Source organism: Pantherophis guttatus, chromosome 1, assembly GCF_059756535.1.
Source record: "Pantherophis guttatus breed Tessera chromosome 1, ASM5975653v1, whole genome shotgun sequence".
Classification (NCBI taxonomy): Eukaryota; Metazoa; Chordata; class Lepidosauria; order Squamata; family Colubridae; genus Pantherophis; species Pantherophis guttatus.
Window position 1 is genome coordinate 335,696,285 of NC_142063.1, and position 27,222 is coordinate 335,723,506.

Consider the following 27,222-nt stretch of genomic DNA (forward strand, 5'->3'; position numbering starts at 1 on the left):
GCCTCTTCCTTCTCACAAGGGAGTCAACTGTTTCATTTCCCGCCTCTTCTCAATGCCAGATTCCACCCCAACTTCACAAAGATGATTGCGCTAAGAGAGGGAGAGACTGTCCCAAAGTCATCCAGTTTCACCTTTCTCTATCACATGTTAGAATTGAAACTGACATGTCTTCTGGTCCCATTCAGCATAGTAACTGCTACAACAGAGTAATTTGAATTCTGCCTCACTCTACCTTACCATATAGGCCCTTGGATACTTTTATAGTGGTATGTTAAATTGTACTCTAAAAAGAGGATAGGACCTTTAGAATCAAACCATTCCTAACCATAAGGAGGTGAACATAATGAAATGGGTGGTGATGTCCACAATGCAAGGTCCACCTTTTTCTATTTGTGTTGCACATCCATCTATCTATCTATCTATCTATCTATCTATCTATCTATCTATCTATCTATCTATCTATCTATCTATCTATCTATCATCTATCTATCTATCTAATCATCTAATCTCTCTCTTTATCAATTATCAAATCTACTTACCTATCTACCTACCTATCGTCTTATCTATCTATCTATCTATCTATCTATCTATCTATCTATCTATCTATCTATCTATCTATCTATCATCTAATCTCTCTCTATTATCAATTATCAAATCTACCTATCTACCATCTAATCTATCTATCTATCTATCTATCTATCTATCTATCTATCTATCTATCTATCTATCATCAATCATCAAATCTACTTACCTCCCTACCTATGTCTAATCTCTCTCTCTATCATCAATCATCAAATCTACCTATGTCTAATCTCTCTCTCATCAAATCTATTTACGTATCTATCTATCGTCTAATGATTACCTTTCTATTTCTCTATCATCAATCATCAAATCTACCTGTCTCTCTCTCTCATCAAATCTATTTATCTATCGTCTAATGTTTATCTCTCTATTTCTCTATCATCAATCATCAAATCTATCTCTCTACCTCTGTCTGTCTGTCTGTCTGTCTGTCTGTCTGTCTGTCTATCTATCTATCATCTATTCTCTTTCTATCATCAATTATCAAATCTACCTACCTATCTACTGTCTAATCAATCTATCAGTCTGTCTATCTATCTATCTATCTATCTATCTATCTATCTATCTATCTATCATCAATCATCAAATTTACTTACCTACCTATGTCTAATCTCTCTCTCTCTATCATCAATCATCAAATCTATCTACCTATGTCTAATCTCTCTCTCTCTCTCTCTCATCAAATCTATTTATCTATTGTCTAATGATTATCTCTCTATTTCTCTATCATCAATCATCAAATCTATCTCTCTACCTCTCTCTCTCTCTCTCTCTCTATCTGTCATCTATCTATCTATCTATCTATCTATCTATCTATCTATCTATCTATCTATCTATCTATCTATCTGCCCCTGTGTGACTGCAAGAGTGGCAGTAAAGGGAAATGACAAAAGACAGGCAATCTCCAGAACTTTATTTCATGGAATTATCCAGCCAGGATGACCATTTGTGACAATTCTGGAAGTTGAAATACGGAAGTGTTAGTCTAGACCAGTGCTTCCCAACCGTAGCCATTTTAAGACGTCTGGACTTCAAATCCCAGAATGACGATAGCAATAGCACTCGGTCTTGTATACTGCTCCATAGTGCCCTTGCTGCACTCTCTGGGTGGTTTATAATGTCAGTAAATTGCCCCCAATGATCTGGGGCCTCATTTTACCACCTCAAGAAGGGTGGAAGGCTGAGTCAACCTTGATCTGGTCAGGATCAAACTCCTGGCAGTGGGCAAAGTTAGCCTGCAGCACTGCATTCTAACCACTGCGCCACCACAGCTCTTATTTAATGACACATTTCTTATTTAATGGACACATTTCAACAATGCTGACTGGGATATACTGGAAATTGAAGTCCATACATCTTAAAATGGCCAAGGTTGGGAAACACTGTTCTAGAATGTTGTTGAAACACAGTAATTTTCTGTCTTCTTTCCTCAATCCCTGTGTTTGTCTGTCTGTGTATTTACTATATAAATATTAATATGATGATAGATGATATGAGTATGAGCATTATAGGTCTCAATGGACTCTCTCCTTACCTTGGACTGGAGTTTGATAAACAAAGCCATGGTCTCCTGCATTTGAAACTTCAGCTGTACCGCTGACATTTTCAAGCCTGCTGCAAAACGATCTGTCAGAACTATTATGCAGTGGGAAATTAATTGTTGCAAAGCCACAATGGCATTGAGGCCTTCGAATAACCGCCAAAGGGAATTCCTAATCAGGAAGAAAGTGAAGAAAATCAGGCTGTCATCCATAGTGGTAAACACCAGTAAATATTAGTTACTTTTTTTTAAAGAAATGTGTTTACTCAATTTATATAGCCACCTCTGTCACCACTATGCCACTCTGGGCAGCATTCAACACTCAAGTAAAACCACAATATAAAAACAATCATTATAAACATATAGACAGCAAAATGGTTAGTAATTTAAAAATCATTACAAAAATAGAGTATGCAAACCATAAACAGAGAATTATAGTTATCACATATCTACCATAAATAGAGAGCCAGTTTGGTCTAGTGCATGGGTGTGAAACTCAAGGCCAGGGGGCCAGATTCGGCCTGTTTGATGCTTAGATCCAGCCTGCGGGGCTGCCTTGGAATGAGTGAAGGATCGACCTGTGGTGCCTCTGCCAGAGAAAACAGGTTCCCAGGCTCCGTTTTTGGCTGCCTCCTGCAACCCTCTGCCAGCAAAAACTGAGCTCCATTTTCCTTGCCACAGTTGTTAAGTCAACTACTGCAGTTGTTACGTTAGTAACATGGGGTTTTTTTTTCTTTTAATGACCCCATAATCCTTTGCATCGGGGTGGAGTTGGGGCAATTGAATGGAGCTGAGTGTTCATTGGCTCGATGCCATTCCTATCGCCAATGCAGAGTGCATTGTGCCCAGAGAGAGAAATATCTGCCTCTACCTAGGATCGAACTCACAGCCTCCTGATTGTGAGGCAAGAGCGCCACTTCTAGGCCACTGTACCACTCATATTAGTAACATGGTTGTTAAGTGAAATCTGGCTTTTCCTTGTAGAAGGTTGCAAAAGGGGATCATGTGATCCCGGGAAACTACAATCATCATAAATATGAACCAGTTTTCAAGCATCCAAATGTAAATCACATGATGATGAGGATGCTAAAAAGGCCATATGTGTGAAAAATGGTCATAAGTCACTTTTATCAGTGCCGTTGTAACTTCAAATAGTCACTAAAGGAACTGTTGCAAGTCGAGGACTACCTGTACTGTTTAATTTACCTCATGATGCTTTTTGTATTTCTGACTATATTGTGTTTTTATTCTTTCTGGATGATGACAAATACTGCTATAAGTATGTATGTTAAATATATTTATGTGTATATAAAACTACAAGTTTGTATTAGTGGTTCTGGCTTCATCTGCACAGCTGCTGCATAATTCAATGACATTGTCAACTGACCAAAACACTTAATTGTGCAATCTAACCCAATGTATAGTATATGTACTCTGAAGTAAATCCCATTGAGTTCAATGAGACCCACCCCAGCCAACACATGAATGATAGACTTTGTAAATTAGTCATAAAATATCTGTCCTCAGGTATTCATTTTGACACAAAACAATGTATTAAAGATGCATAAGTCTGTAAATAAAGTAAAGGTAAAGGTTCCCCTCGCACATATGTGCTAGTTGTTTCTGACTCAACGGTGCTCATCTCCGTTTCAAAGTTGAAGAGCGAGCACTGTCCGAAGATGTCTCCATGGTCATGTGGCCGGTATGACTCAACACCAAAGGAGCACAGAACACTGTTACCTTCCCACCAAAGGTGGTCCCTATTTTTTTACTTGCATTTTTTACGTGCTTTCGAACTGCTAGGTTGGCAGAAGCTGGGAGAAAAGTAACGGGAGCTCACCCCATTACGCGGCACTAGGGATTCGAACCGCTGAAGTGCCAACTTTTCGATTGACAACCTCAGCGTCTTAGCTACTGAGCCACCACGTTCCTCTGTAAATAGGTCAAAGTAATTAGTACGATTCAAGAAAAAAATATTGAAATCTAATTCTTTCCCCCCTAACTTGTATCTATTCATAAGTCCACTGAATGAGCTTGTTCTGATTTTGCATTAAACCTACATTTTTATCTAAGGAAGGAATTTGTATTTGTAATACTGTTAAGGGTATTTGAATAAATACCTGCGCTAGAGATGAGAAGAATTTTTACTGATCTGTATTTAACAATAGGCGGGGCAATGTTAAAGAATGCTGAAATTATCAAACAATTGCACATCTTGTAAATGCTTATGAAATAATCCTCAGGGTTTTACAAAAAAAGACTTCACGGAATAAGAACTGTCAAGGATAAAAGCTGAATTCAGAAAAGGAAAGGATCATATTGCTTAGCATCTGATGGATAATAGAACAAGCAAGGGAAATTTAAAAAAATGTGCCTACTTTTGATTGATTATTTCAAGTCTTTTGGATGGATTACAACTAATTATGCCTGGTGTTTAAAAACATGGATATAGCAAGCCAGCTCAACAGCTTATTATACAATTTGGATGATGAGCAGGAAATGAATATTGAATCATAGTAATTAATTTGACCTATAGTTAGAATGTAACAGTGGCAATGAGGGTACCATTGGAAGACCTGGAAAATCAAGTTAGAATAGATAGTTTTGGGGGAAAGTCTACCTATATAGTCACTAGGAGTCAGCCACGACTTCATGGCCCTTAATAATCAGATGATTTAAAATGGAAAAGGAATGTGTCAAAGTTGCCTACATTCACTTGCTTTCTGTAATATCTATATAGAACAATGTTTCTTAACCTCGTCCCCTTTAAGATGAGTGAACTTCAACTCCCAGAATTCCCCAGCCAGCTGGCTGGGGAATTCTGGGATTTGAAGTCCACTCATCTTAAAAAGGACAAGGTTGAGAAATTCTGATGTAGAACATATGAAAAACGACAAACTAGAAACTGGCATTAAAATTGCTGGGAGAAATGTCCACAAACTAAGGAATGGGGCTAAGGTTTCAGATTACAGATAGTCCTCGGCCTATAACCATTCTTTTAGTGACTGTTTGAAGTTACAGCAGCACTAAAAACAACGATTTATGGCTGGTTTTCACACTCACAACTATTGCAGCATTCTCATGCTCGCTTGATCAAAATTCAGGTGTTTGGCAACAGGCTCATATTTATGAGGGTTGCAAGTTCCCTAGGTCATGTGGTCACCTTTTGCGGCCTTCTGGCAAACAAAGTCAACGGGGAAGCCAAATTTCACTTAACAATCCTGTTACTAATTTAACAACTTACAGTGATTCACTTAACAACCATGGCAGAAAAGGTCATAAAATGGGGCAAAAAAATTCACTTAATAACGGTCTTGCTTTCCAAAAGAAATGTTGGCTTAATTGTGGACATAAGTCAAGGACTACCTGTACATATTGTCAAGGCCACGGTTCTCCCAATTGTGGCATAGAGGTGTAAGAGTTACATTATTAGAAAGAGTAAACAGAGACAGTGATGGATGTCTTTGAATTATGGTGCTAGAAAAGATTGTAAAGAATGCCTTGGACACCAAGAAGAACAAATCATTCAGTGCCAGACAAAGTAAAACCGGATGACAGTAGTAATAAAGCTAAAGTTTAAATACTTTGGACCCGTATTGTGAAGGCAAGGAGTTATTGGAAAAGATCTTGATATAAACTGAAAGCAATAGAAAAAGATGCCAAAAGATGGCTGCCTTGAGCCCAAATGTGATTTTTCAGGATGCTCGTAATATAAGCCATACCACCCAAAATAAGCCTCAGTTAAGATTGTCAGCCAGATGGATGCATTTATCATATTTCCCTGAAAATAAGCCCTAATTCAGGGGTGTCAAACTCAAGGCCGGCGGGCCGGATCCAGCCCATGGGGTGCTTAGCTCTGGCCTGTGGAAACAGTGAAGGACCGGCCTGCAGTGCCTCTGCCAGTGAAAATGGTGTGGCCAGCTTGACATCACTCATGTCAGGGGCACCTGTGGTGGCCCAAGCACTCTGCCATGAAAATGGGCTCCTGAGCGCCATTTTCGCTGGCAGAGGGTTGCTGGAGGCCGTCCCAACTGAAAACAGAGCTCAGGAACCCATTTTCGCTGGCAGAGTGCTTGGGCCACCACAGGCGCCTCAGATACGAGTGACATCAAGCTGGCCACACCAACCCTGCCCCCCCCCCAAGTTCAAACACAACCCTGATGCGACCCTCAATGAAATCAAGTTTGACACCTCTGCCCTAATGCGTCTTTTGGAGTGAAAATTAATATAAGACCCTGTCTTATTTTCGGGGAAATATGGTATCACTGATGTCTCAAGCAGGACTTTCAAGAACTCCAAAAAGCAGTTGCTGCCTGAACCCTGAATTCTGTTGTGTCCAAGGGTGTCAATATGGGATACACATTAAAAAGAGGTGGGCTTTGATTGAGAGAAAGTTTGGTCTAGTGGTTAAGGCACCAGCCTAGAAAGCAAGAGACTGTGAGTTCTAGTCCCACCTTAGGCATGAAAGCTGACCGGGTGACTTTGGGCCAATCACCAGGGACTGAGGGTTCTAGTCTCACCTTAAGCATGAAAGCCAACTGGGTGACCTTGGGCCAGTTCCTCTCTCTCTCAGCCCAACCCACCTCACAGGGTTACTGTTGCGGAGAAAATAGGAGGAAAAAGGTGTGTGTTGGATATGTTAATTAGAATAGAATAGAATAGAATAGAATAGAATAGAATAGAATAGAATAGAATAGAATAGAATAGAATAGAATAGAATAGAATAGAATAGAATAGAATAGAATAACAGAGTTGGATGGGACCTTGGAGGTCTTCTAATCCAACCCCCTACTTAGGCAGAAAACCCTACAACATTTCAGACAAATGGTTATCCAACATCTTCTTAAAAACTTCCAGTGTTGGAGCATTCACAACTTCTAGAGGCAAGTTGTTCCATTGGTTAACTGTTCTGTCAGGAAATTTCTCCTTAGTTCTAGGTTGCTTCTCTCCTTGATAAGTTTCCATCCATTGCTTCTTGTCCTACCCTCAGGTGCTTTGGAGAATAGCTTGACTCCCTCTTCTTTGTGGCAGCCCCTGAGATATTGGAACACTGCTATCATGTCTCCTCTAGTCCTTCTTTTCATTAAACTAGACATACCCAGTTCCTGCAACCGTTCTTCAGATGTTTTAGCCTCCTAATCATCTTTGTTGCTCTTCTCTGCACTCTTTCTAGTCTCCACATCTTTTTTACATCGTGGCAACCAAAACTGGATGCAGAATTCCAAGTGTGGCCTTACCAATGTTCATTGCCTTCAGATATTTGTAAAAATAATAAAGGTGGGATATAAATAAATAAAATTGCAGAGTCATGGCCACCATATTCACTTGGAAGATTCTATCTCAGAATCTGCTCCCAGGAATCTCTCACAGGACAATATTAATTTGGATTAAGCCACTCTAGAGATTCATTTGGTCTTCAAATCCAAAACACTAGTCAGCTCTAATATCAGTCATTATTTGTACAATATTTGCTGCAGTTTCTTTTCATATAATCTTGAAGAAATAAAAGAAGACATTTACTTGGTCCTATTGGAACTGGAATGTTTGAGATCAATTTGAATAAATGTACATCTCTATGTGTATATTAAGCCACAGATATGACACATACTTTCCAGGTTAATAAACTGCCTTTTTTAGCATGGTCTTCTCTGAATACAAGTAATCCTTAACTTATGACCACAATTAGGACACAGATTTCTGTTGCTAAGCAAGGTAGTTGCTAAGTGAGTTTTGACCTTTTTTGCCCTGGTTAATTGAATCATTGTAGTTGTTAAATAAATCATATGGTTGTCCAGTGAATCCAGATTTTCTATTAACTTTGCTTGTCAGAAGCCAGCTATGGAAGTTGTAGGTGGCAAACTCATGACCCAGGGACTCTGCAACCATCATTAATACATACTGGTTGCAGTAGTGAAATCTAAAATTTGTTACTACCGGTTCTGTGGGCGTGGTTTGGTGGTGGTGGGGTAATGTGACTGGGTGGGCATGACCAATTTTTTTTTTTAACTTTTAAAACCATTTTTTCTACAATCTCTTCGGCAAAGAGGTTGTAAAAAATGCTTTCAAAAGGCTCTGACGATCCCAGCTGAGTTGCCTGATCAGCAAAGGCTTTTTTTTCTTTTAAATGCCTCTGACGATCAGGCAACTTAGCTTGGATCGTCAGAGGCATTTAAAAGAAAAAAAGGGTTTTTTTCTTTTAAAAGCCTTTGATGATCCCAGCTGAGCTACGCGATCATCAGAGGCTTTTTTTTTTACTTTTAAAAGCATTTTTTTGGCCAAAGAAGTTGTAGAAAAAATGCTTTTAAAAGTAAAAAAAAAAAAGCCTCTGATGATTGTGTGGCTCAGCTGAGCATGGGGAGAGGGGGGCAGGGATTTTTGCTACCAGTTCTCTGAACCACCCGCCTCCATCGGTACCAGATCAGGCGATCCAGTCTGAACTGGGAGCATTTCACCCCTGACTGGTTGCCAAGTGCCTGAATTTTGATCATATGATTGTGGGGTTGCTGCAGTAGTGGAACAGATATAAGTCACTTTTTTTAGTGCCATTGTAACTTCAACCAGTCATTAAGCAAATGATTCTAAGTCAAGGACTACTTTTTTTTTTTTGTTTCCATGTTTCAAAATATTTTAATCCCCCATGGATATGTATGGTCCACCACCTTTTTTTAAATTATTGCTTTACAATACTCTGGTTCGTACTCAGACAAGACCAAAGTTTAAACTCAACCATTCCGTATATGACTGCATTTAAATGCATACTTTTTAAAATGTGGCGCGTACACACCTACTTTCTCAAGAATTCTGCAACTCTAATGCTAGAGTTGTACCATCACATAAGTAAAGCAACAGCAACAACAACAGCAAACATAACATGCTGCTGCCTGATTGAAGAAAAATGTCTCACTTGATATAATCTAGTTTTGAAATTCAAGTAGCCCGATACATTTTTCCAAGAACAGTAACAATCAAGTCTGAACTATTAGATTGTGTATTTGTCATCACCTATAATGGCTATATGATATGGAATGGAATGGAATGGAATGGAATGGAATGGAATGGAATGGAATGGAATGGAATGAATAGAATAGAATAGAATAGAATAGAATAGAATAGAATAGAATAGAATAGAATAGAATAGAATAGAATAGAATAGAATAGAATAGAATAGAATAATAAAATGCGGAATGGAATGGAATGGAATGGAATAGCAATAGTAATAGCACCAGGGGTGAAATGCTCCCGGTTCGGACCAGATCGCCTGATCCGGTAGTGATGGTGGCGGGTGGTTCAGAGAACCGGTAGCAAAAATCCCTGCCCCTCCCCATGCTCAGCTGAGTCGCACGATCATCAGAGGCTTTTTTTTTTTAACTTTTAAAAGCATTTTTTCTACAACCTCTTCCGACGAAAAAATGCTTTAAAAGTAAAAAAAAAAGCCTCTGATGATCGTGCGGCTCAACTGGGATCCTCAGAGGCTTTTCAAAGCATTTTTTTCTACAACCACTTGGCCGAAGAGGCGGTAAAAAAAATGCTTTGAAAAGTTTTTTTTAAAAAAAAAAGTTGGCCATGCCCACCCAGTCACATTACCCTCCCAAGCCACGCCCACAGAACCGGTAGTAACACATTTTACATTTCACCCCTGAATAGCACTTAGACTTATATACTGCTTCACAAACCCTCTCTAAGCGGTTTACACAGTCGGCATATTGCCCCCAACAATCTGGGTCCTCATTTTACCCACCTCGGAAGGAAGGAAGGCTGAGTCAACCTTGAGCCGGTGAGATTTGAACTGCTGAACTGCACCTAGCAGTCAGCTGAAGTAGCCTGCAGTACTGCCCTCTAACCACTGCGCCATCTCAGAATGGAATGGAATGGAATGGAGCAGAGTGGAACAGAACAGAATAGAACAGAACTTAACTTTACTGGTCAAGTATATATCATGTATGCATTTGTGTACATTTGTTGCATGTAGAATGATCTGCTAAAAACCATTTTGTGCTAGAAAAAACTGCATGCTGTTTTGAGTGGTTTTATTTTTTTTAATTCACACAATGAAGGCCTAGCCTGAAGGTACTGTACTATCTCTCAAAACACATCTTACTGAAGATCTTTTTTCCTAATTACTATAAATATTTCAGGACAGGTTTTTTTCCCCCCCTTGAAAGTTAAATCACAACATTTCGCTTTGTGAAAATCTGAAAGGGACCATTCTCCAATCTACTTATTATTCCAGGAAGTATAAAAACACATAGTTTAGTTCCATGGAAACTAAACAAAATCACCCAAAAGAGTGTTTTTGTTTGTTGAGATTTATGGGACATATATCTGCAACCTATTTGAAGACACTAAGTTGAGGAAAGAATTGTCTAACTTTCCAACCTAAATATCCCCCAAATTCTACCCTTGAAAGAAATGTGCCATTAAATAATATTACGCAGGCAAAATGGTGGTTTTCATCTCACTTCATGCAACGAAAGGGTTAAAATTGTAAAATGCAGTAAAAGAGGAACATTTTGGTCTAATGATTAAGACACCAGGCTAAAAAGCAGGAGATTGTGAGTTCAAGTCCCACCTTAGCCATAAAAGCCAGCTGAGTGACTTTGAGCCAGTCCCTCTCTCTTAGCCCAACCCACCTCACAGGATTGTTATGGTGAGGCAAATAAAAGGAGGAAGCCACCTTGAGATATTTGTAAAAAATAATACAGGTGGGATACATTTTTTCCCCCTGTAATCCCCTTACTTCAGGGTGGAGTCGAGCGACTGAATGGAGCTGAGCGTTTACTGGCTGGCTGACCTCCCTGACACCTATGCAGAGTTCACAGCAGACAATTACTCATTGAGCCCAGAGAGAGAAATATCTGCCACTATCTACGTTCGAAACTCACAGCTTCCTGACTGTGAAGGAAGAACTCCACCTCTAGGCCACCACACCACTCAAAGGTGGGATACAAATTAAATAAACAAAATGGATGTGGACTTGAAAGGAAGCTCCGTGATCCGGTGAGTCTTAAGGATGAGAAGGTGTTTCTAGGATCACCTTTATGGATCAGGACACCGGGAAAGAATAAGTCTATTCTTTCTCCCATCTATGCAAAATAGGTCAGTTCAAAGCAGGCAGCAGCTATCAACTACCCTAAATGTGTCTGATGAAAAAGATCCAATGCTATTCTCCTAAAGAGAACATGGGCTCGCTTGGTAATGATCCCCTCCTAATGAGGTAATTTATGGAGAGTCCCTAAGGCTCTTTTCTAATGTTCTATCAGCATGACAAGGCATTAAATAGTTGTCAACATAATTGGGTTCAAACTGTCCCCTTCTGACTTTCCCTTTAGGTTAAAATCATGGCGGGGAAGAAAACTGTGGCTCTCATTAGTCCATTTTAACAGGATAGAAATAAATTCAGTTTGATTACATGTAAAAAAATCCATTTTCTAAGAGAAAGGCATTAGCAGATTTTCCTTTTCCTTCGTAGAGACACAGTCTAGGAAAACAGTGAGGTTTATCTGAGCAGGACAGAGCCGCGATTTGGACTGCTAAATTGCATCTTCTGGATACACAACACAACTCATCTCAGTAAAAAAGCTTGTAGCTGCTTCTGCATAATAGGCTAAGTTTGGTTAGTATTAACCAAAATTAAGTTTTCTGTGGTTTAACACATTATCTAACATATTGGCTGGATTATTGGTCCAGTGTGTAACACAAATCCAGAAAACAGGTTAATTTAGAAATGAGGTTAAGAATAAAGTTTGAAGAACACCATTGAGTTGGAAGAGACTACAGACAGTCCTTAACTTGCAACAGTTCGTTTAGTGACAGCTCGAAGTTACGAGAGCACTGAAAAAAAGTGATTTATGACTGTTTTTCACACTTAGGACCATTGCAACATCCCAATGGGGATGTTTGGCAACTAGCATGTATTTATGACGGTTGCAATGTCCCAGGGTCATGTGATCACCTTTTGCAATCTTCTGACAAAGTCAAGGAGGAAGCCAGATTCGTTTAACAATCATATTACTAACTTAACAACTGCAGTGATTCATTTAACAAATGTGGCAAGAAAGATCATAAATGGGGCAAAACTCACTTAAGAACTGCCTTGCTTAGCAGCAGAAATTTTGGGCTCCATTTTGGTCAGAAATTGAGGACTACCTGTATTTAGGTCATGTGGTTCAACTTTTTACTGAGCACAGATTAAAGCCTCTCCTACAGGAAAACACACCCTCCAATATTGGTGGTTCAGTTGTTTTTAACACTGGGATCAGGGGTGGGACTCAGCCGGTTCGGACCGGTTTGAGCCAACCGGATGCTAATTTTACATCTGGTTTGTCGAACCGGTAGTTGCAAGGACTGGCTGGCCCCACCCACCCCGCCCCTCTCAGGAGTCTCCATGAGGCCCATTTTGGATGCCAGGTAAGTGCAGCAGAGGCTCTTGGAGGGTGAAAAACGGGCCTTCTGGAAGTTCTGGGAGTTTGGAAAGAGGTCCATTTCCAGCCTCCAGAGCCCAGGGGAGGCTATTTTCGCCCTCCTGGAGGCTTGAGGAAAGCCTCTGGAGCCTGAGGACGACACAAACACCCCCCCCACACACACACACAAGAGGCCGAGTAGGCCATGCCCACCATGGCCACACCTACCCACCAACCGGGCAGAGAACCGGTTGCTAAAATTTTTGAATCCTATCCCTGACTGGGATGTGTTTCCTAATGTTCATTTAGACACTGCCTCCTTGTAATTTAAAGACGTTGTTTTGTGTCCTACATTCAGCAAAGATAGAAAACTGACTTGATCTTTTCCCATGATACCTTTTCTTTCTATAGCAATAGCACTTAAGACTTACAGTATATACCACTCTACAACGTTTTACTGCATTCTCTGGGTGGTTTATAATGTCAGTGTATGGCTCTCAACAATCTGGGTCCTCATTTTACCACCTCAGAAGAATGGAAGGCTGAGTCAACCTTGATCCTGTCAGGATCAAACTCCTGGCAGGGGCAGGGGTGAAATCTATTTACCTTCCCAACCATGTGCGCGCGGACCCTCTGCACATTCACAAGCTCTTCTGCGCATGTGCAGAGGGTAAAAAACAGGTTACTTCCTGGTTAAAACCATGAAGTAACGACGACCAGGCAGGTGGGCGGAGACTCGTGCCGCCATCACTTCTGGTTCTCTGAACCACCGGCCGCCATCGCTACCAGTTTAAACGAACCGGTCTGAACCAGGAACATTTCACCCCTGGGCAGCGGGCAAAGTTAGCCTGCAATATTACATTCTAACCACTGTGCCACCGCAGCTCTATCATTGTCTTTGCTCAAAATTAGGCCTTTCAAGAGTGTGATTAGACATCAAAAAATGGATAGTACTGATTTTCAGATCTGAATGGGTTCTTTGGACATCTCAGTAGGCTTCTGATACTATTCAGGACATCCTGGCAGTGTTTTGAATGCCAAAACAGCCCGCTTCCAATTCAAAATAGATTAACTGGAAATCTTACACTCGCTATGAAAATATTTCTATCAGGGGCAGAACAACCTGTTTCAAACTCAGGATGATTGTTTTCTGCTCAATAGAGAGGTTTCCAGCCCAAAATGTTTTGAATGCAAAATTCCTACAGATAGTCCTCGACCTAGGATCACAATTGTTGTTGTTGTTAGTTGTGAAGTCGTGTCTGACCCATCATGACCCCATGGACAACATTCCTCCAGGCCTTCCTGTCCTCTACCATCCTCTGGAGTCCATTTACTGTAAGCTTACACCGACTGCTTCAGTGACTCCATCCAGCCACCTCGTTCTCTGTCATCCCCTTCTTCTTTTGCCCTCAGTCTTTCCCAGCATTAGACTCTTCTCCAGGGAGTCCTTCCTTCTCATTAGGTGGCCAAAGTATTTGAGTTTCATCTTCAGGATCTGGCCTTCTAAAGAGCAGTCATGAATATTTTCATGGAGGAAAATATGAGGTTGTTGATGTTTCTCCCGGAGAAGGATCACAATGGAGCCCATTAAATTCTTGTCATTAAGCAAGACACCAATGCAATCCCGGCTCACCCCTTGAAATCATTATGCTGAACATGGGGTGCTTCAGGAAGTGGGGGAAGCTCTGGGTTGTTGAATGAATAGCCGTAAATTGAGGCCTGCCTGTACATTCCTCACCCTCGATTTCTCCCAATAGGGCTCCAATCTTCTTAACCATAATGTTATTAAAATTCCTGGAACCGCATAAAATTGGAACTGACCACACTCAAGTTTTATTAATCCTTTTGTTATTTAATCCTCTTTGCAGAGATTAGTATCTGCTCAGGGGTATCTGGAGGAAGGGTCCAAAAAGATGGTGATCAAAACCCACACAATTAAAAATCCTGCCTACTTTTGTGTGTGTGTGTGTGTTGTATTAAAAAAATATATCTTTTTTAGTGCAATTGCCATCTTGATATTTTGACTGCGCCCAGAAGGACTCCCCAGGGCAGAGAAGAAGGATTGGGGTTGAAAACAGAATTTATTACAATGATCTGCCTTGACATTTTGATGGACGTGATGATGGCTTCTTTGGGGCCGTCACCCTATTCAGCCACAGGCAAGCAGATGTGTGTTATTCCAAACGCTTCCTTTTCCCTTTTGTTTTCAAATTTGAAATACAGCATCCTTTCCTCAAACAAAGCCATGATCTGACATTAAGCACGTTCAAAATGAATCACAGCAGGAACACACTCACTTTTTGCTTTCATGGAAACAATGAAGAGAAATGTTAAGAATGTATGTTATCATGGAAACTGTACTGAAGGTGAAGTGAACCCCAGAGACCTGGAGGCCTGGGGCTCTAGGAAAATCTGTCTGTCTGTCATCTATCTATCTATCTATCTATCTATCTATCTATCTATCTATCTATCTATCATCTATCTATCTATCTATCTATCTATCATCTATCTGTCTATCTGTCTGTCTATCATCTATCTATCATCTATCTATCTATATCTATCATCTGTGTCTGTCTGTCTATCATCTATATCATCATCTATCTATCTTATCTATCTATCATCTATCTAGCTATCTATCTATCATCTATCATATATCTATCTATCTATCTATCTATCATCTATCTATCATCTATCTGTCTGTCTGTCTATCTGTCTATCATCTATCTATCATCTATCTATATCTATCATCTGTGTCTGTCTGTCTATCATCTATATCATCATCTATCTATCTTATCTATCTATCATCTATCTATCTATCTATCTATCTATCTATCATCTATCTATCTATCATCTATCTGTCTGTCTGTCTGTCTATCTGTCTATCATCTATCTATCATCTATCTATATCTATCATCTGTGTCTGTCTGTCTATCATCTATATCATCATCTATCTATCTTATCTATCTATCATCTATCTAGCTATCTATCTATCATCTATCATCTATCTATCTATCTATCTATCATCTATCTATCTATCATCTATCTGTCTGTCTGTCTGTCTATCTGTCTATCATCTATCTATCATCTATCATATATCATATATCTAGCTAGCTAGCTAGCATCATCATCAATCTATCATCTATCTATCATCTGTCTATCATATATCTATCTATCATCATCTATCTATCATCTATCTATCTATCTTCTATCTATCATCTATCTATCATCTATCATCTATCTATCTATCATCATCTATCATCTATCTGTCTGTCTGTCTGCCTATCATATATCTATCTATCATTATCTATCTATCTATCATATATCTATCTATCTATCATATATCTATCTATCTATCATCTATCTATCTATCATCTGTCTATCATCTATCATCTATCTATCTATCTATCTATCTATCTATCTATCTATCTATCTTCTATCATCTATTTATCATCTATCATCTATCTATCTATCTGTCTATCTATCATCTATCTATAGCTATCCTGTCTGTCTGTCTATCATCTATATCATCATCTATCTATCTATCTATCTATCTATCTATCTATCTATCTATCTATCTATCATCTATCTATATCTATCATCATCCATCTATCATCTATCATCTATCTATCATCTATCTATCTATCTATCTATCATCTATTTGTCTATCATCTGTCTATCATCTATCTATCTATCTATCTATCTATCTATCTATCTTCTATCATCTGTCTATTTATCATCTGTCATCTATCTATCTGTCTGTCTAATTGTCTATCATCTATTATCTATCTATCTATCATCTATCTATATCTATCATCTGTCTGTTTGTCTGTCTAATCTATATCATCATCTATCTCGCTATCTATCATCTATCTATCATCTGTCTATCATATATCTAGCTGGCTAGCTAGCTATCATCATCTATCTATCTGTCATCTATCTATCATCTGTCGATCATATATCTATCTATCATCATCTATCTATCATCTATCTTATTTTATTTATTTTTTATTTTATATTGGATTTCTATACCGCCCTTCTCCCTAAGGACTCAGGGCGGTGTACAGCCAGATTAAAAAAAAACATGCAGAACAAATATTAAAAACAATTAAAAGATATATAAATTTGGCCCAATTAAAACTCATTTACCAATTAAAAACGTTTAAAACATTTAAAAACAGTTAAAAATTTCATCTTAAGCCAGCCCGGCTTGTTTAAATAAGTGGGTTTTAAGGGCGCGACGGAAGGCACTGAGGTCTTGGATTCTCCTTATCTCTGGGGGGAGCTGATTCCAGAGGGTGGGTGCCCCCACAGAGAAGGCCCTCCCCCTGGGGGTCACCAGCCTGCATTGTTTGGCTGATGGCACCACGAGGAGGCCCTCTCTGTGGGAGCGCACGGGTCTCTGGGAGGTCGTCGGTAGCAGCAGGCGGTCTCGCAGATAGCTAGGCCCTATGCCATGGAGCGCTTTAAAGGTGATAACCAACACCTTGAAGCGCACCCGGAAGACAACTGGGAGCCAGTGCAGCTCGCGCAGGAGCGGTGTTACATGGGAGCGCCATGCTGCTCCCGTCACTACCCTTCTATCTATCTTCTATCTATCATCTATCTATCATCTATCTATCTATCATCCATCTATCATCTATCTATCTGTCTGTCTGTCTGTCTATCATCTATCTATCTATCTATCTATCTATCTACCTACCTACCTACCTACCTACCTACCTACCTATCTATCTATCATATATCTATCTATCTATCATCTATCATCTATCTATATCTATCATCATCATCATCTATCTATCTCTCTATCATCTATCTATCTATCTATCTATCTATCTATCTATCTATCGGCATACATCACCCATCTTGCTGTGAAAAGGTGACTTTGGATGGCTTACAAAATAATAAGAACAGAAATATAAGAACAATTATAAATATAAGAACAATTAGCATGACAAAATATTAGTAATTCTAAAATTAATTGCACGGGCCTGTAAGTGTAAGAAGGGGACTGGAATGGATGTCTTCTTCAGAATAACAGAGTTCAAAAGGACCTCTTTGAGGTCTTCTAGTCCAACCCCTTGCTCAACTAGGAGACCCTATACCATTTCAGACAAATTGTTGTCCAATCTTTTCTTAAAAACTTCCAGTGTTGGAGCACCCACAACTTCTGGATTAATTATTCCAACTGTCAGAAAATCCGTCCTTGGTTCCAGGTTGCTTCTCTCCTTGATTAGTTTCCATCCATTGCTTCTTGTTCTGCCTTCAGGTGCTTTGGAGAACTGGTTGACTCCCTCTTCTTTGTGGCAGCCCCTCAAATATTGAAACATTGCTATCATATCACCCTAGAGACTAGTCTTTTTTTTCCCATTAAACTAGACAAATCCAGGGATGGGCTGCCGGGGGTTCAGGAGAACCTCTAGCTAAGATTCTGTGCAGTTTGGAGATCCCCCAAATCACTCTCCTCGCTGCCCCCCCCACCCTACCCCGCCCCTCCTAGAAGTCCCCATGCTGCCCGTTTTGGATGCAGGTAAGTGCAGGGCACACGCAGAGGCTCTGGGAGGGCGAAAAACGGGTCTACCGGAAGTTCGGGAAGGCCAGAAACAGGCCTGTTTTCAGTCTCCAGAGGAGCCTGGGGAGGCCATTTTCGCCCTCCCGGAGGCTTGAGGAAAGCCTCTGGAGCCTGGGGATGGCAAAAATGCCCCCCCCCCCGGCCATGGTGCAGGAGGCCGACTGGGCCACAGCCACCACAGCCACGCCTACCCCACAAACAAGCAGAGGACCTCTTGCTAAAATTTTTGATGCCCACCCCTGTATATACCCAATTCCTGCAACTGTTCTTCATATGTTTTAGCTCCAGCCCCTCAATCATCTTTATAATCATCTTAACATCAATTCCAGATGTTTTCTACAGTATATCAGAAGACCCTAGCTTTGAGGAAAAGTTAGGAATCTGAAGACACAGAACTTACAAACCTCTTTCGTAGATATATCCCAAGACCCTTATATGACCTCATTTGTCAAGGAATTGTGGCGTAGGTTGCTGTAATTTTGTAGCAGAAAATATAGGAAAATTGAAATGTTCTGTACTAATAATAATAATGGCTCAGAGAAAAATGCCACAGTAGAAATAAATTGAAGTAAAATCACAGACAATAATGCAATTGAAATGCTAAATGGCCAAACCATTAGGAGCCATCAATCTGAAGCCAACAAGTATCCGAGCATTTTATAGTTGGATAATATCAAGCATGACAAATTAAAAAAGTAATTAGTGACAAATATAGCCAAAGAGTGAGAAAAGTGCTAAAGACAAAAATGGATGGTGGAAATACCATCAAAGCCATCAATATCTGGGCCATAGCTGTGACACAATATGCTGCTGGAATTATTAACTGGACACAGGCTGAACTGGACAATTTGGATCAAAAAAACAAGAAAGCTAATGATTGTTCACTATGCATTACAACCCCATAGTGATATTGATAGATTATATCTGCCCTAGGACTACTCAGTCCTAGGCTGCATTAACAGAGGGTTAATACCACTTAGTACTACTTTATAATGCTTTGGTAAGGCCACACTTGGAATATGGCATCCAGTTTTGGTCGCCACGACGTAAAAAACATTTTGAAACTCTAGAAAGAATGCAGAAAAGAGCAAGGAAGATGATTAGGATCCCAGAGGCTAAAATATATAAAGAATAGTTGCAGTAGAATAGTAGAATTCTTTATTGGCCAAGTGTGATTGGATACACAAGGAGTTTGTCTTTGGTGCATACGCTCTTGGTGTACATAAAAGAAAAGATACGTTCATCAAGAATCATAAGGTACAACACTTAATGATAGTCATAGGGTACAAATAAGCAATCAAATCATATTAGGAAACAGTCAATATAAATCGTAAGGATACCAGCAACAAGGTTACAGTCATACAGTCATAAGTGGGGGGAGATGGGTGATAGGAACGATGAGAAGATTAATAGTAATGCAGACTTAGTAACTAGTTCAAATTGGGTATGTCTAATTTAATGAAAAGAAGGACTGGGGTGATACAATAGCAGTCTTCCAATATCTAAAGGGCTTGGCCATGGAAAGCCAGTTGGGTGTCCTTTCTCTCACCCCAATCCATCTCACAGGGTTGTTGTTGCGGGAAAAATAGGAGGAGGAAGGAGTGTTGGATAAGTTTGCCACCTTGAGTTATTTGTAAAAATAATACAGGTGGGATATACAGTGCATGTGTGTATATTGTATACACTTTATTATCCCATCTTTATTATATACATTATACACACACGACTGTTATGTAATGGAATCCTAGGTTCTTGGGAATTACATGAGCCATGGTGACACAATGGTTAGAGTGCAGTATTGCAGGCTAATTCTGCCAGCAGTTTGGCAGTTCAAGTCTCACCGGCTCAAGGTTGACTCCGCCTTCCATCCTTCCGAGGTCGGTAAAATGAGGACCCAGATTGTTGGGGGCAATAGGCTGACTCTGTAAACCACTTAGAGGGGGCTATAAGGCACTACAAAGCAGTATATAAGTGCTATTGTTGTTATTGTGATATGGTATGGAAGAGCATTTTATGAGAGGGTTGTAAAGCAGTATATAAGTCTAAGTGCTATTTCTATTGCTACTCGATGTGTTTGAAGGCCAACATGAACTAAATGACTTCCAGCTGTGATTTCATATTATGTAATAATAATTGCAAGGCAAAGTATTATATGGCCAGTACATTTAAAAAAAACCTATCAGGCAAAGCAGGTAACAAAAAGGCCGGGTGATGGGTAAGAGCAGGAAAGTTGAAGAAAGAAACAGAGGAGCTAATTCTGGCTGTGCAAAACCAAGTTTTAAGGACAAGAAGAGTCCTCCACTCCTCTGCTCGCAACAGAATACCTTATGCCACCAGACTTGAAATTTTGGGCTTGGACAACTTAGAACTATGCCGACTTCTGTCTGACCTAAGCATAGTACATAAAATTATCTGCTACAATGTCCTACCTGTCGATGACTACTTCAGCTTCAACCACAACAATACACGAGCACACAATAGATACAAACTCAAGGTAAATCGTTCCAAACTCGATTGCAGAAAATACGACTTCAGCAACAGAGTGGTCAATGCCTGGAATGCACTACCCGACTCTGTGGTTTCTTCCTCCAACCCCCAAAACTTTAACCTTAAACTGTCTACTGTTGACCTCACCTCATTCCTAAGAGATCTGTAAGGGGCGTGCATAAGCGCACCAGCGTGCCTACCGTCCCTGTCTTACTGTCCTTTTTTACTCGTATCCTTTTCATGTATTCAAAATCATGTTTATACTTTTATCTGTTATCTTACACATGCTTGACAAAATAAAAAAATAATAAAATAATAATAAAATAATAAAATAATAATAATAATAAAATAATAATAATAATAAAAATAATAAAATAAAATAAATTTTTAAAAATGCATACAAAGCCAGAATTGAGAAGAGCACAACAGACAGGAAATGCCATCTCTGTAAAGGAGCTGAGGAAGCAGTGGACCATCTGGTTAGCTGGTGCAAGAAGATCACACAGGGTGACTACAAACAATGGCACCACAAGGTAGCAACAATGATGCACAGGAGATCTCCAGGAAATGCTACTTGCCAGAAAGCAAGAACTGACGGGATCACAAATAGACGAAGTAATATGAAATGAAGAAGCTAAAGTGCTCTGGGATTTTAGACTTCAAGCAGACAAGCACCTGCCACATAACACCCCAGACTTAACAATTGTTGATAAGAAAGACAAAAAAATGTCTGGCTAGTGGATGCTGCACTTCCTGGACTCAGTGGAATGGAATAGAATGCAAAGAACTGGAGAAAAATCACACAATATACAGACTTGCAAACAGAGGTAGAACAATAGTGACAATAGAAAGCAAAGATAGTGCCAGTAGTAATAATAGCGGCCTTGGTTGCAGTTCCAAAACATCTGGTTCGAAAACATCTGGAATAGCACATCTGGCATTGACAAAATCACCATTGATCAATTGCAAAAGGCAGCTTTTACAGAAAGTCCTTAATTTACGATCACAATTGAGCCCCGCATTTCTATTGCTAAGTGAAACGTTTGTTAAGTGTTTTTGCCCCATTTTACGACTTTTCTTGCCAACGTTGTTAAGTGAATCACTGCAGTTGGTAAGTGAGTAGCATGGTTGTTAAGTGAATCTGGTTTCCCCATGGATTTTGCTTTGTCAGAAGGTCGCAAAAGGGGGATTACGCGACCCTGGGACACTGTGACCGTCAAAAATATGAGTTCAGTTGCCAAGTATCTGAATTTTGATAATATGACCATGGGGATGCTGCAATGGTCCTAAGTGTGAAAAACAGTCATAAGACACTTTTTTTCAATAATGTACTAAGTTTGAATGGTCATTAAATGAACTGTTGTTAAATCAAGGATTACCTGTACTTGGAACAGCTTACATCCTGTGGCAATATCTTATTAAACAACATTCAACTGTGTGACCAACCGTAATAATATATTAAACTAGGAAGGGAGGGAGGGAGGGAGGGAGGGAAGGAGGGGGGAGGGAGGAAGGAAGGAAGGAAAAGGAAGGAAGGAAGGAAAAGAAGGAAGGCAGGAAGGAAGGAAAAGAAGGAAGGGAAGGAAGGAAGGGAAGAAGGAAGGGAAGAAGGAAGGGAAGGGAAGGGAAGGGAAGGGAAGGGAAGGGAAGGGAAGGAAAGGAAAGGAAAGGAAAGGAAAGGAAAGGAAAGGAAAGGAAAGGAAAGGAAAGGAAAGGAAAGGAAAGATGGATAAGGAAAAGGAATTCTTACCTTTTTGGAGCAAAATTCAGAGCACATCTCCACTGTCAAATTGGAATGTATCAATGAGGCTGGCAAGATGTTTGTTAAATTTTCAGGTACTTTAAAACATCCTCGATAGATAATATTTTGCCCTGCAAAGAAAGACCAGAAGTTTAGTCTTAAATAATAAAAACCAGGAAAACTTCCCATCACCACAAGGAATGTACCCAAACACACACAGAGGTGAAATCCAGCAGGTTCTGGAGAACTGGTAGCGGAAATTTTGAGCAGTTCAGAGAACCGGCAAATACCACCTCTGGCTGGCCCCAGAGTGGGGTGGGAATGGAGCTTTTGCAATATCCTTCCCCCAGGAGTGGGGTGGGAATGGAGATTTTGCAGTATCCTTCCCCTGCCACACCCACCAAGCCACACCCACAGAACCTATAGTAAAAAAATGTGGATTTCACAACTGTCACGTGACCACAGGGATCTGCAACGGTCATAACCGGTCGTAAGTCATATTTTCAGTGCTGTTGTAACTTTGAACAGCCACTAAAGGAATAGTTTTAAATCGGGGATTTCGGTTGAAATACAAAATGCATTTCATTTTGACTTTTGTCCTTTAACAGGGGAACCTCTAAGAACCCCAGCTTCTGCATTTTCAACAGAAAACAAAAGGAAGCCTACAAAGACATCGAATTCTTGTTGATCATTAGGCTTTTAAATGAAATGTTTCATTAAAGAGCAGGCGGGCTTCAGGAGACTGCAACTCCCTTATTAGAAAATTCTTAAGCAGCTGATTTTATGTGATGAATCAATTAATCTTGATTAAATCTGCATATGAAAGATGACAAAAAATGCGTTCTCTGCCACATCAGGACAGAAGAGTCAGCCAGAATGCGAAAGTACCTTTGCCGAATCTGTAAGTACCACGATTAAGAACAGTTTACCAAAAAAAAAAAATTAATTAATCAATTGGGGCATACTTTAAGAAAAATGCAGAGGCTGCAATTCTTCAGCCAGAATTTTTTTTGATTAAGTTCCATTGCATACTTTATTTCTAAGTCCATAAGAATAAGATAGTAAATGCCAATCACTTCATCTTCCTCCCAATTAATCAATTAAATGGTCTGGCTATTTTAATCAATAATAATGCTTTTTTTTATTTAGGCATTTCTCAGAGCCCAATTGGTATCAATCAGAATTTTTGAAAGTTTTAGGAATTAGTCCTCAATTTACGACCACAATTGAGCCAAAAATGCATATTGTTAAGCGAGACTGATGTTAAGTGAATTTTGCCCCGTTTTACGACCTTTTTGCCACAGGCGTTAAGTGAATCACAACAGCTGTTAAGTTAGTAACACGGTTGTTAAGTGAATCTGGCTTCCCCATTGACTTTGCTTGTGAGAAGGTTGAAAAAGATGATCACGTGATCCCAGGATACTGCAACTGTCGTAAATAGGAGTCAGTTGCCGAGCATCTGAATTTTGATCACGTGACTATGGGGATGCTGAAATTATCGTAAATGTGAAAAATGGTTAGAAGTCACATTTTTCAGTGTTGTTGCAACTTCAAATGTTCACTAAATGAATGGACTGTACTCCTTCGAACATTCCCAATTCTGGGAACAAATAATTAAATCAATCAATAAACCCTAGGCTGCATTTGTACTTGAAGAAGTGTTAGCACAGATGCAAATTTGGAGAATGCGCCAAGAAGCAGGTTAAACTCTGCAGGTTAAAAGTCCTTTTTATTAGCAGAGGGAACAAGGTTAGCATTTCTTCTCCACAAATGGCATTCATAGGGAGCAAATGGCATTCATTGGAGCAAAATAAGAATGAATCAGAGATTTAAGATATGTTATTTCCCACTCGTAACAGAATAACTAGAAAAGGATGAAAAAGGAAATGTTGTTTTTCCTTTAAAACCAAAAAGGATGAACAAAGGGTTTTTTCATTGCAAAATTAACTCTTACTCATTACAGGCATTTTTTAAAATTTAGAATCTTCCATTTGGTCCCTTAATGATGGACTACAACTAGGGCAGGAGCTAAGAATCCCTCAACAGAATCAGTTGTGGAAAGTCCTAATCTATATGTCTGTAGGGTCCTTCCATATCACACCATGAGTTGATGTGAACATCAGCAGAGACAACCTCGAATTGTACTGATGAGGTGATTATAGAGTTCAAAATGTAATCCCATCAATTTCCCAGTTCCATCTCCTGAACCCATCTCCTATACCCATAGTAGAGATTTAGTGGGGGTTTTTTGGGGGGAGGGGGGCATACATAAAACCTTCTGCTTGGTTGTTTGTCTGGTATTAATCCCTGCTTATCTACGGTACTTACTTACTGTTTATCCCTGCTTATCTATTAACACCAGACAAACAGTCAAATAGAAAACAATACATGCATTCTGTTGCCCATCCCTATCGGGAATAAATACTCACTTAAGAAGCTTACATCACTTACGTCGTTTAGGCCCTGCCCCTGATTCCTCCACCTGGTAAACAGAGAGCCTGTTGATGCCTCCACAGATGGTCCCTTTCTCCCCTTTGCACTCATTGTTGCACTCTTCCTGCTTTGCAATATTCACTGGCAGTTGGTTTCCACAATAGCATTCTGCTCCATATTCCAAGCCGGCGTATTTATAAGCCCTGGGCAAAACCAAAAAGAAAACTCTTCTTATATCATCATTGCAACCTAGACCAAAGACAAATATGGAGCGATGTTCAAAAGGAGAGTGGGGGGAGGGGGGTCCTGGGAAATGGTGGTGGAGGAAATCAAGGGGAAACGGAAAGGAGAGAAGTTGAAGAAGGAAAGGTAGAGACTTCCAAGGACTCTTTGTAAAGCCCTAGAAAGGCCACACTTGGAAGACTGCATCCAGTTTTGGTCACCACATTATAAAAAAGATGTTGAGACTCTGGAAAGAGTGCAGAGAAGAACAAAGATGATTAAGGGCGTGGATACTAAAACATGTGAATGGTTGCAGGAGTTGGGTATGTCTAGTCTAGGGAAAAGAAGGACTGATAGCAGTGCTCCAATATTTGAGGGGCTACCACAAAGAGGAGGGGGTCAACCTATTTTCCAGAGAACCAGAAGGCAAGACAAGAAACAATGGAAGGAAACTAATCAGGGAGAGAAGCAACCTAGAATTAAGGAGAAACTTCCTAACAGGGAGAACAATTAACCAGTGGAAGAGCTTGCCGTCAGAAGTTGTGGGTGCTCCATCACTGGAGGTTTTAAGAAGAGACAGGAAAGCCACTTGTATGAAATGGGATAGTGTCTCCTGTTTGAGCAAGGGGTTGGACTAGAAGACTTCCCAAATCTCTTCCAACTCTGTTATTCTATTATTCTGACTTTGCTGGATCAGCCCAAGGACCATCTAGTCCAGCATTGTTTGTCAGACAGTGACCAAACTTGCAAAAAGACATTGGGAAGGGCTTTGATGGCTCAGTCACACATTTTGATGCTGTTGACTCAATGCTGCTGTGTAATAGAATACAGAACATAGAATCCTAAGGCTGGAAGAGGTCTTTGTCCAACCTTCTCCTCAAGGAGACCTTATATCATCCTGGTCAAATAGTTATCCAGTCTATATAGTATTTATAGTATAATAGAGGTATAGTATATAGTTGTTGTGGCCCGCCAGCGGCCAGCAGAACTGGCAGCAGATTCGGACAGTGAGGAGGTTGGGAAGGAACGTGGGCCAGTCCTGGAGCCTGGGGAAGGCTCGGACGATGGCTCTGAGTCAGAGGCAGAGATGGGGCCAAGGCCATCTGGTAGTTCTTTGCCACCTCCGGAGTCTGACATCAGCGAGGCAGAAGAACAGCATGAGCCTGTTCCCAGTGTGCACATGCGCAGACTGCCAGGAGACAGGAACAATTAAGGAAAGAGGGTCGACTTGGGAGTAAGGCTTGGAGATGATTGGCCCCTCCCATAAGACATAAAAGAGAAGCGAACGGGACGTGAGCTTTTGCAGGAAGCAGTTAGTTCATCTGGTCGGTAAAAGCTCTGGAAAAGCTCTGTTTGACTCTGAGCTAAGTTTGGCCTTGCCCTGCATTTGGCAATTAGTTCTCTGGCAGCATTCCAAGGGAGATAAGGTGAGTGTTTTTAAACACTCCCCAAATAGACTGTTTGAGAAGCCTTTCAGACTAGGAATGACAATAATTCACACCTGTTTGAATTAAAGAGGTTTGCTGGGACTACGTTTGTGCTGTTTACTTTCTAAGGAAGCATAGGTCAGAACAGATTGAAGCTGACCTGACCGAAGCCATGTTGGAGCTTCGGTGTTTTCACACTGGAGCTGAGGGATAGGGAGGGAGGAATAGAGATAGTTGGGGTTTTGTAGCCAAAACAAAATACTTTCTCCTGGGAACCAAGGACATTCTCACACCTGGTGTGTGTGTGTGTGTGTGGGAGAGGGACAGAGGGAGAGGGACAGAGGGAGAGGGAGAGGGAGAGAGGGAGAGGGAGAGAGAGGGAGGGAGGGAGGGAGAGAGAGAGAGAGAGAGAGAGAGAGAGACAGAGAGAGAGAGAGAGAGAGAGGAATAGTGATGTTACCAGGCAACTGAAGAGTACCTTAATTGGACCATGTGACTGACTGTTTGGGGAAGGGGAAAAAACTTTTACTTTTAATTAGGTGAAAACTGCAGGAACCTTCAGAGCCGGTTTTCACCAGAACTGTGCCAATAAGATATACCCAATAAAACTATTCTTTGAGGAATCTACCTGCCTTGGAGTTTTGCTTGCTATGGGTATATTACTTGGAACCCTGACATATAGTATATTTGGGGATAATCTTGGCAGACAGAAGCAAGATCTGCAGACAAATCAAACAAGCAGCTGCTAAGCCCACAGAAGGAGTTGAGGTGTGGCAAATGTCTCAGAAGGGAACCCTCTCTTGTTTCTTCAATTGTAAAGG

At 40.3% G+C, this 27,222-nt stretch overlaps 1 protein-coding gene across 2 annotated transcripts in view; it reads right to left on the reverse strand.

The window, feature by feature from the left end:
* WSCD1 (WSC domain sialate O sulfotransferase 1) overlaps positions 1-27,222 on the reverse strand; it is a 73,342-nt gene that overhangs the window by 8,839 nt on the left and 37,281 nt on the right. For both annotated transcript variants that reach the window (XM_034420795.3, XM_060693190.2), the window contains 3 exons: positions 24,771-24,955; positions 22,329-22,450; positions 2,117-2,294 (listed from right to left, as the gene is read on the reverse strand). In XM_034420795.3, the coding sequence (XP_034276686.1) occupies positions 2,117-2,294; positions 22,329-22,450; positions 24,771-24,955 (485 nt within the window). The remainder of the gene's footprint in view (positions 1-2,116; positions 2,295-22,328; positions 22,451-24,770; positions 24,956-27,222) is intronic.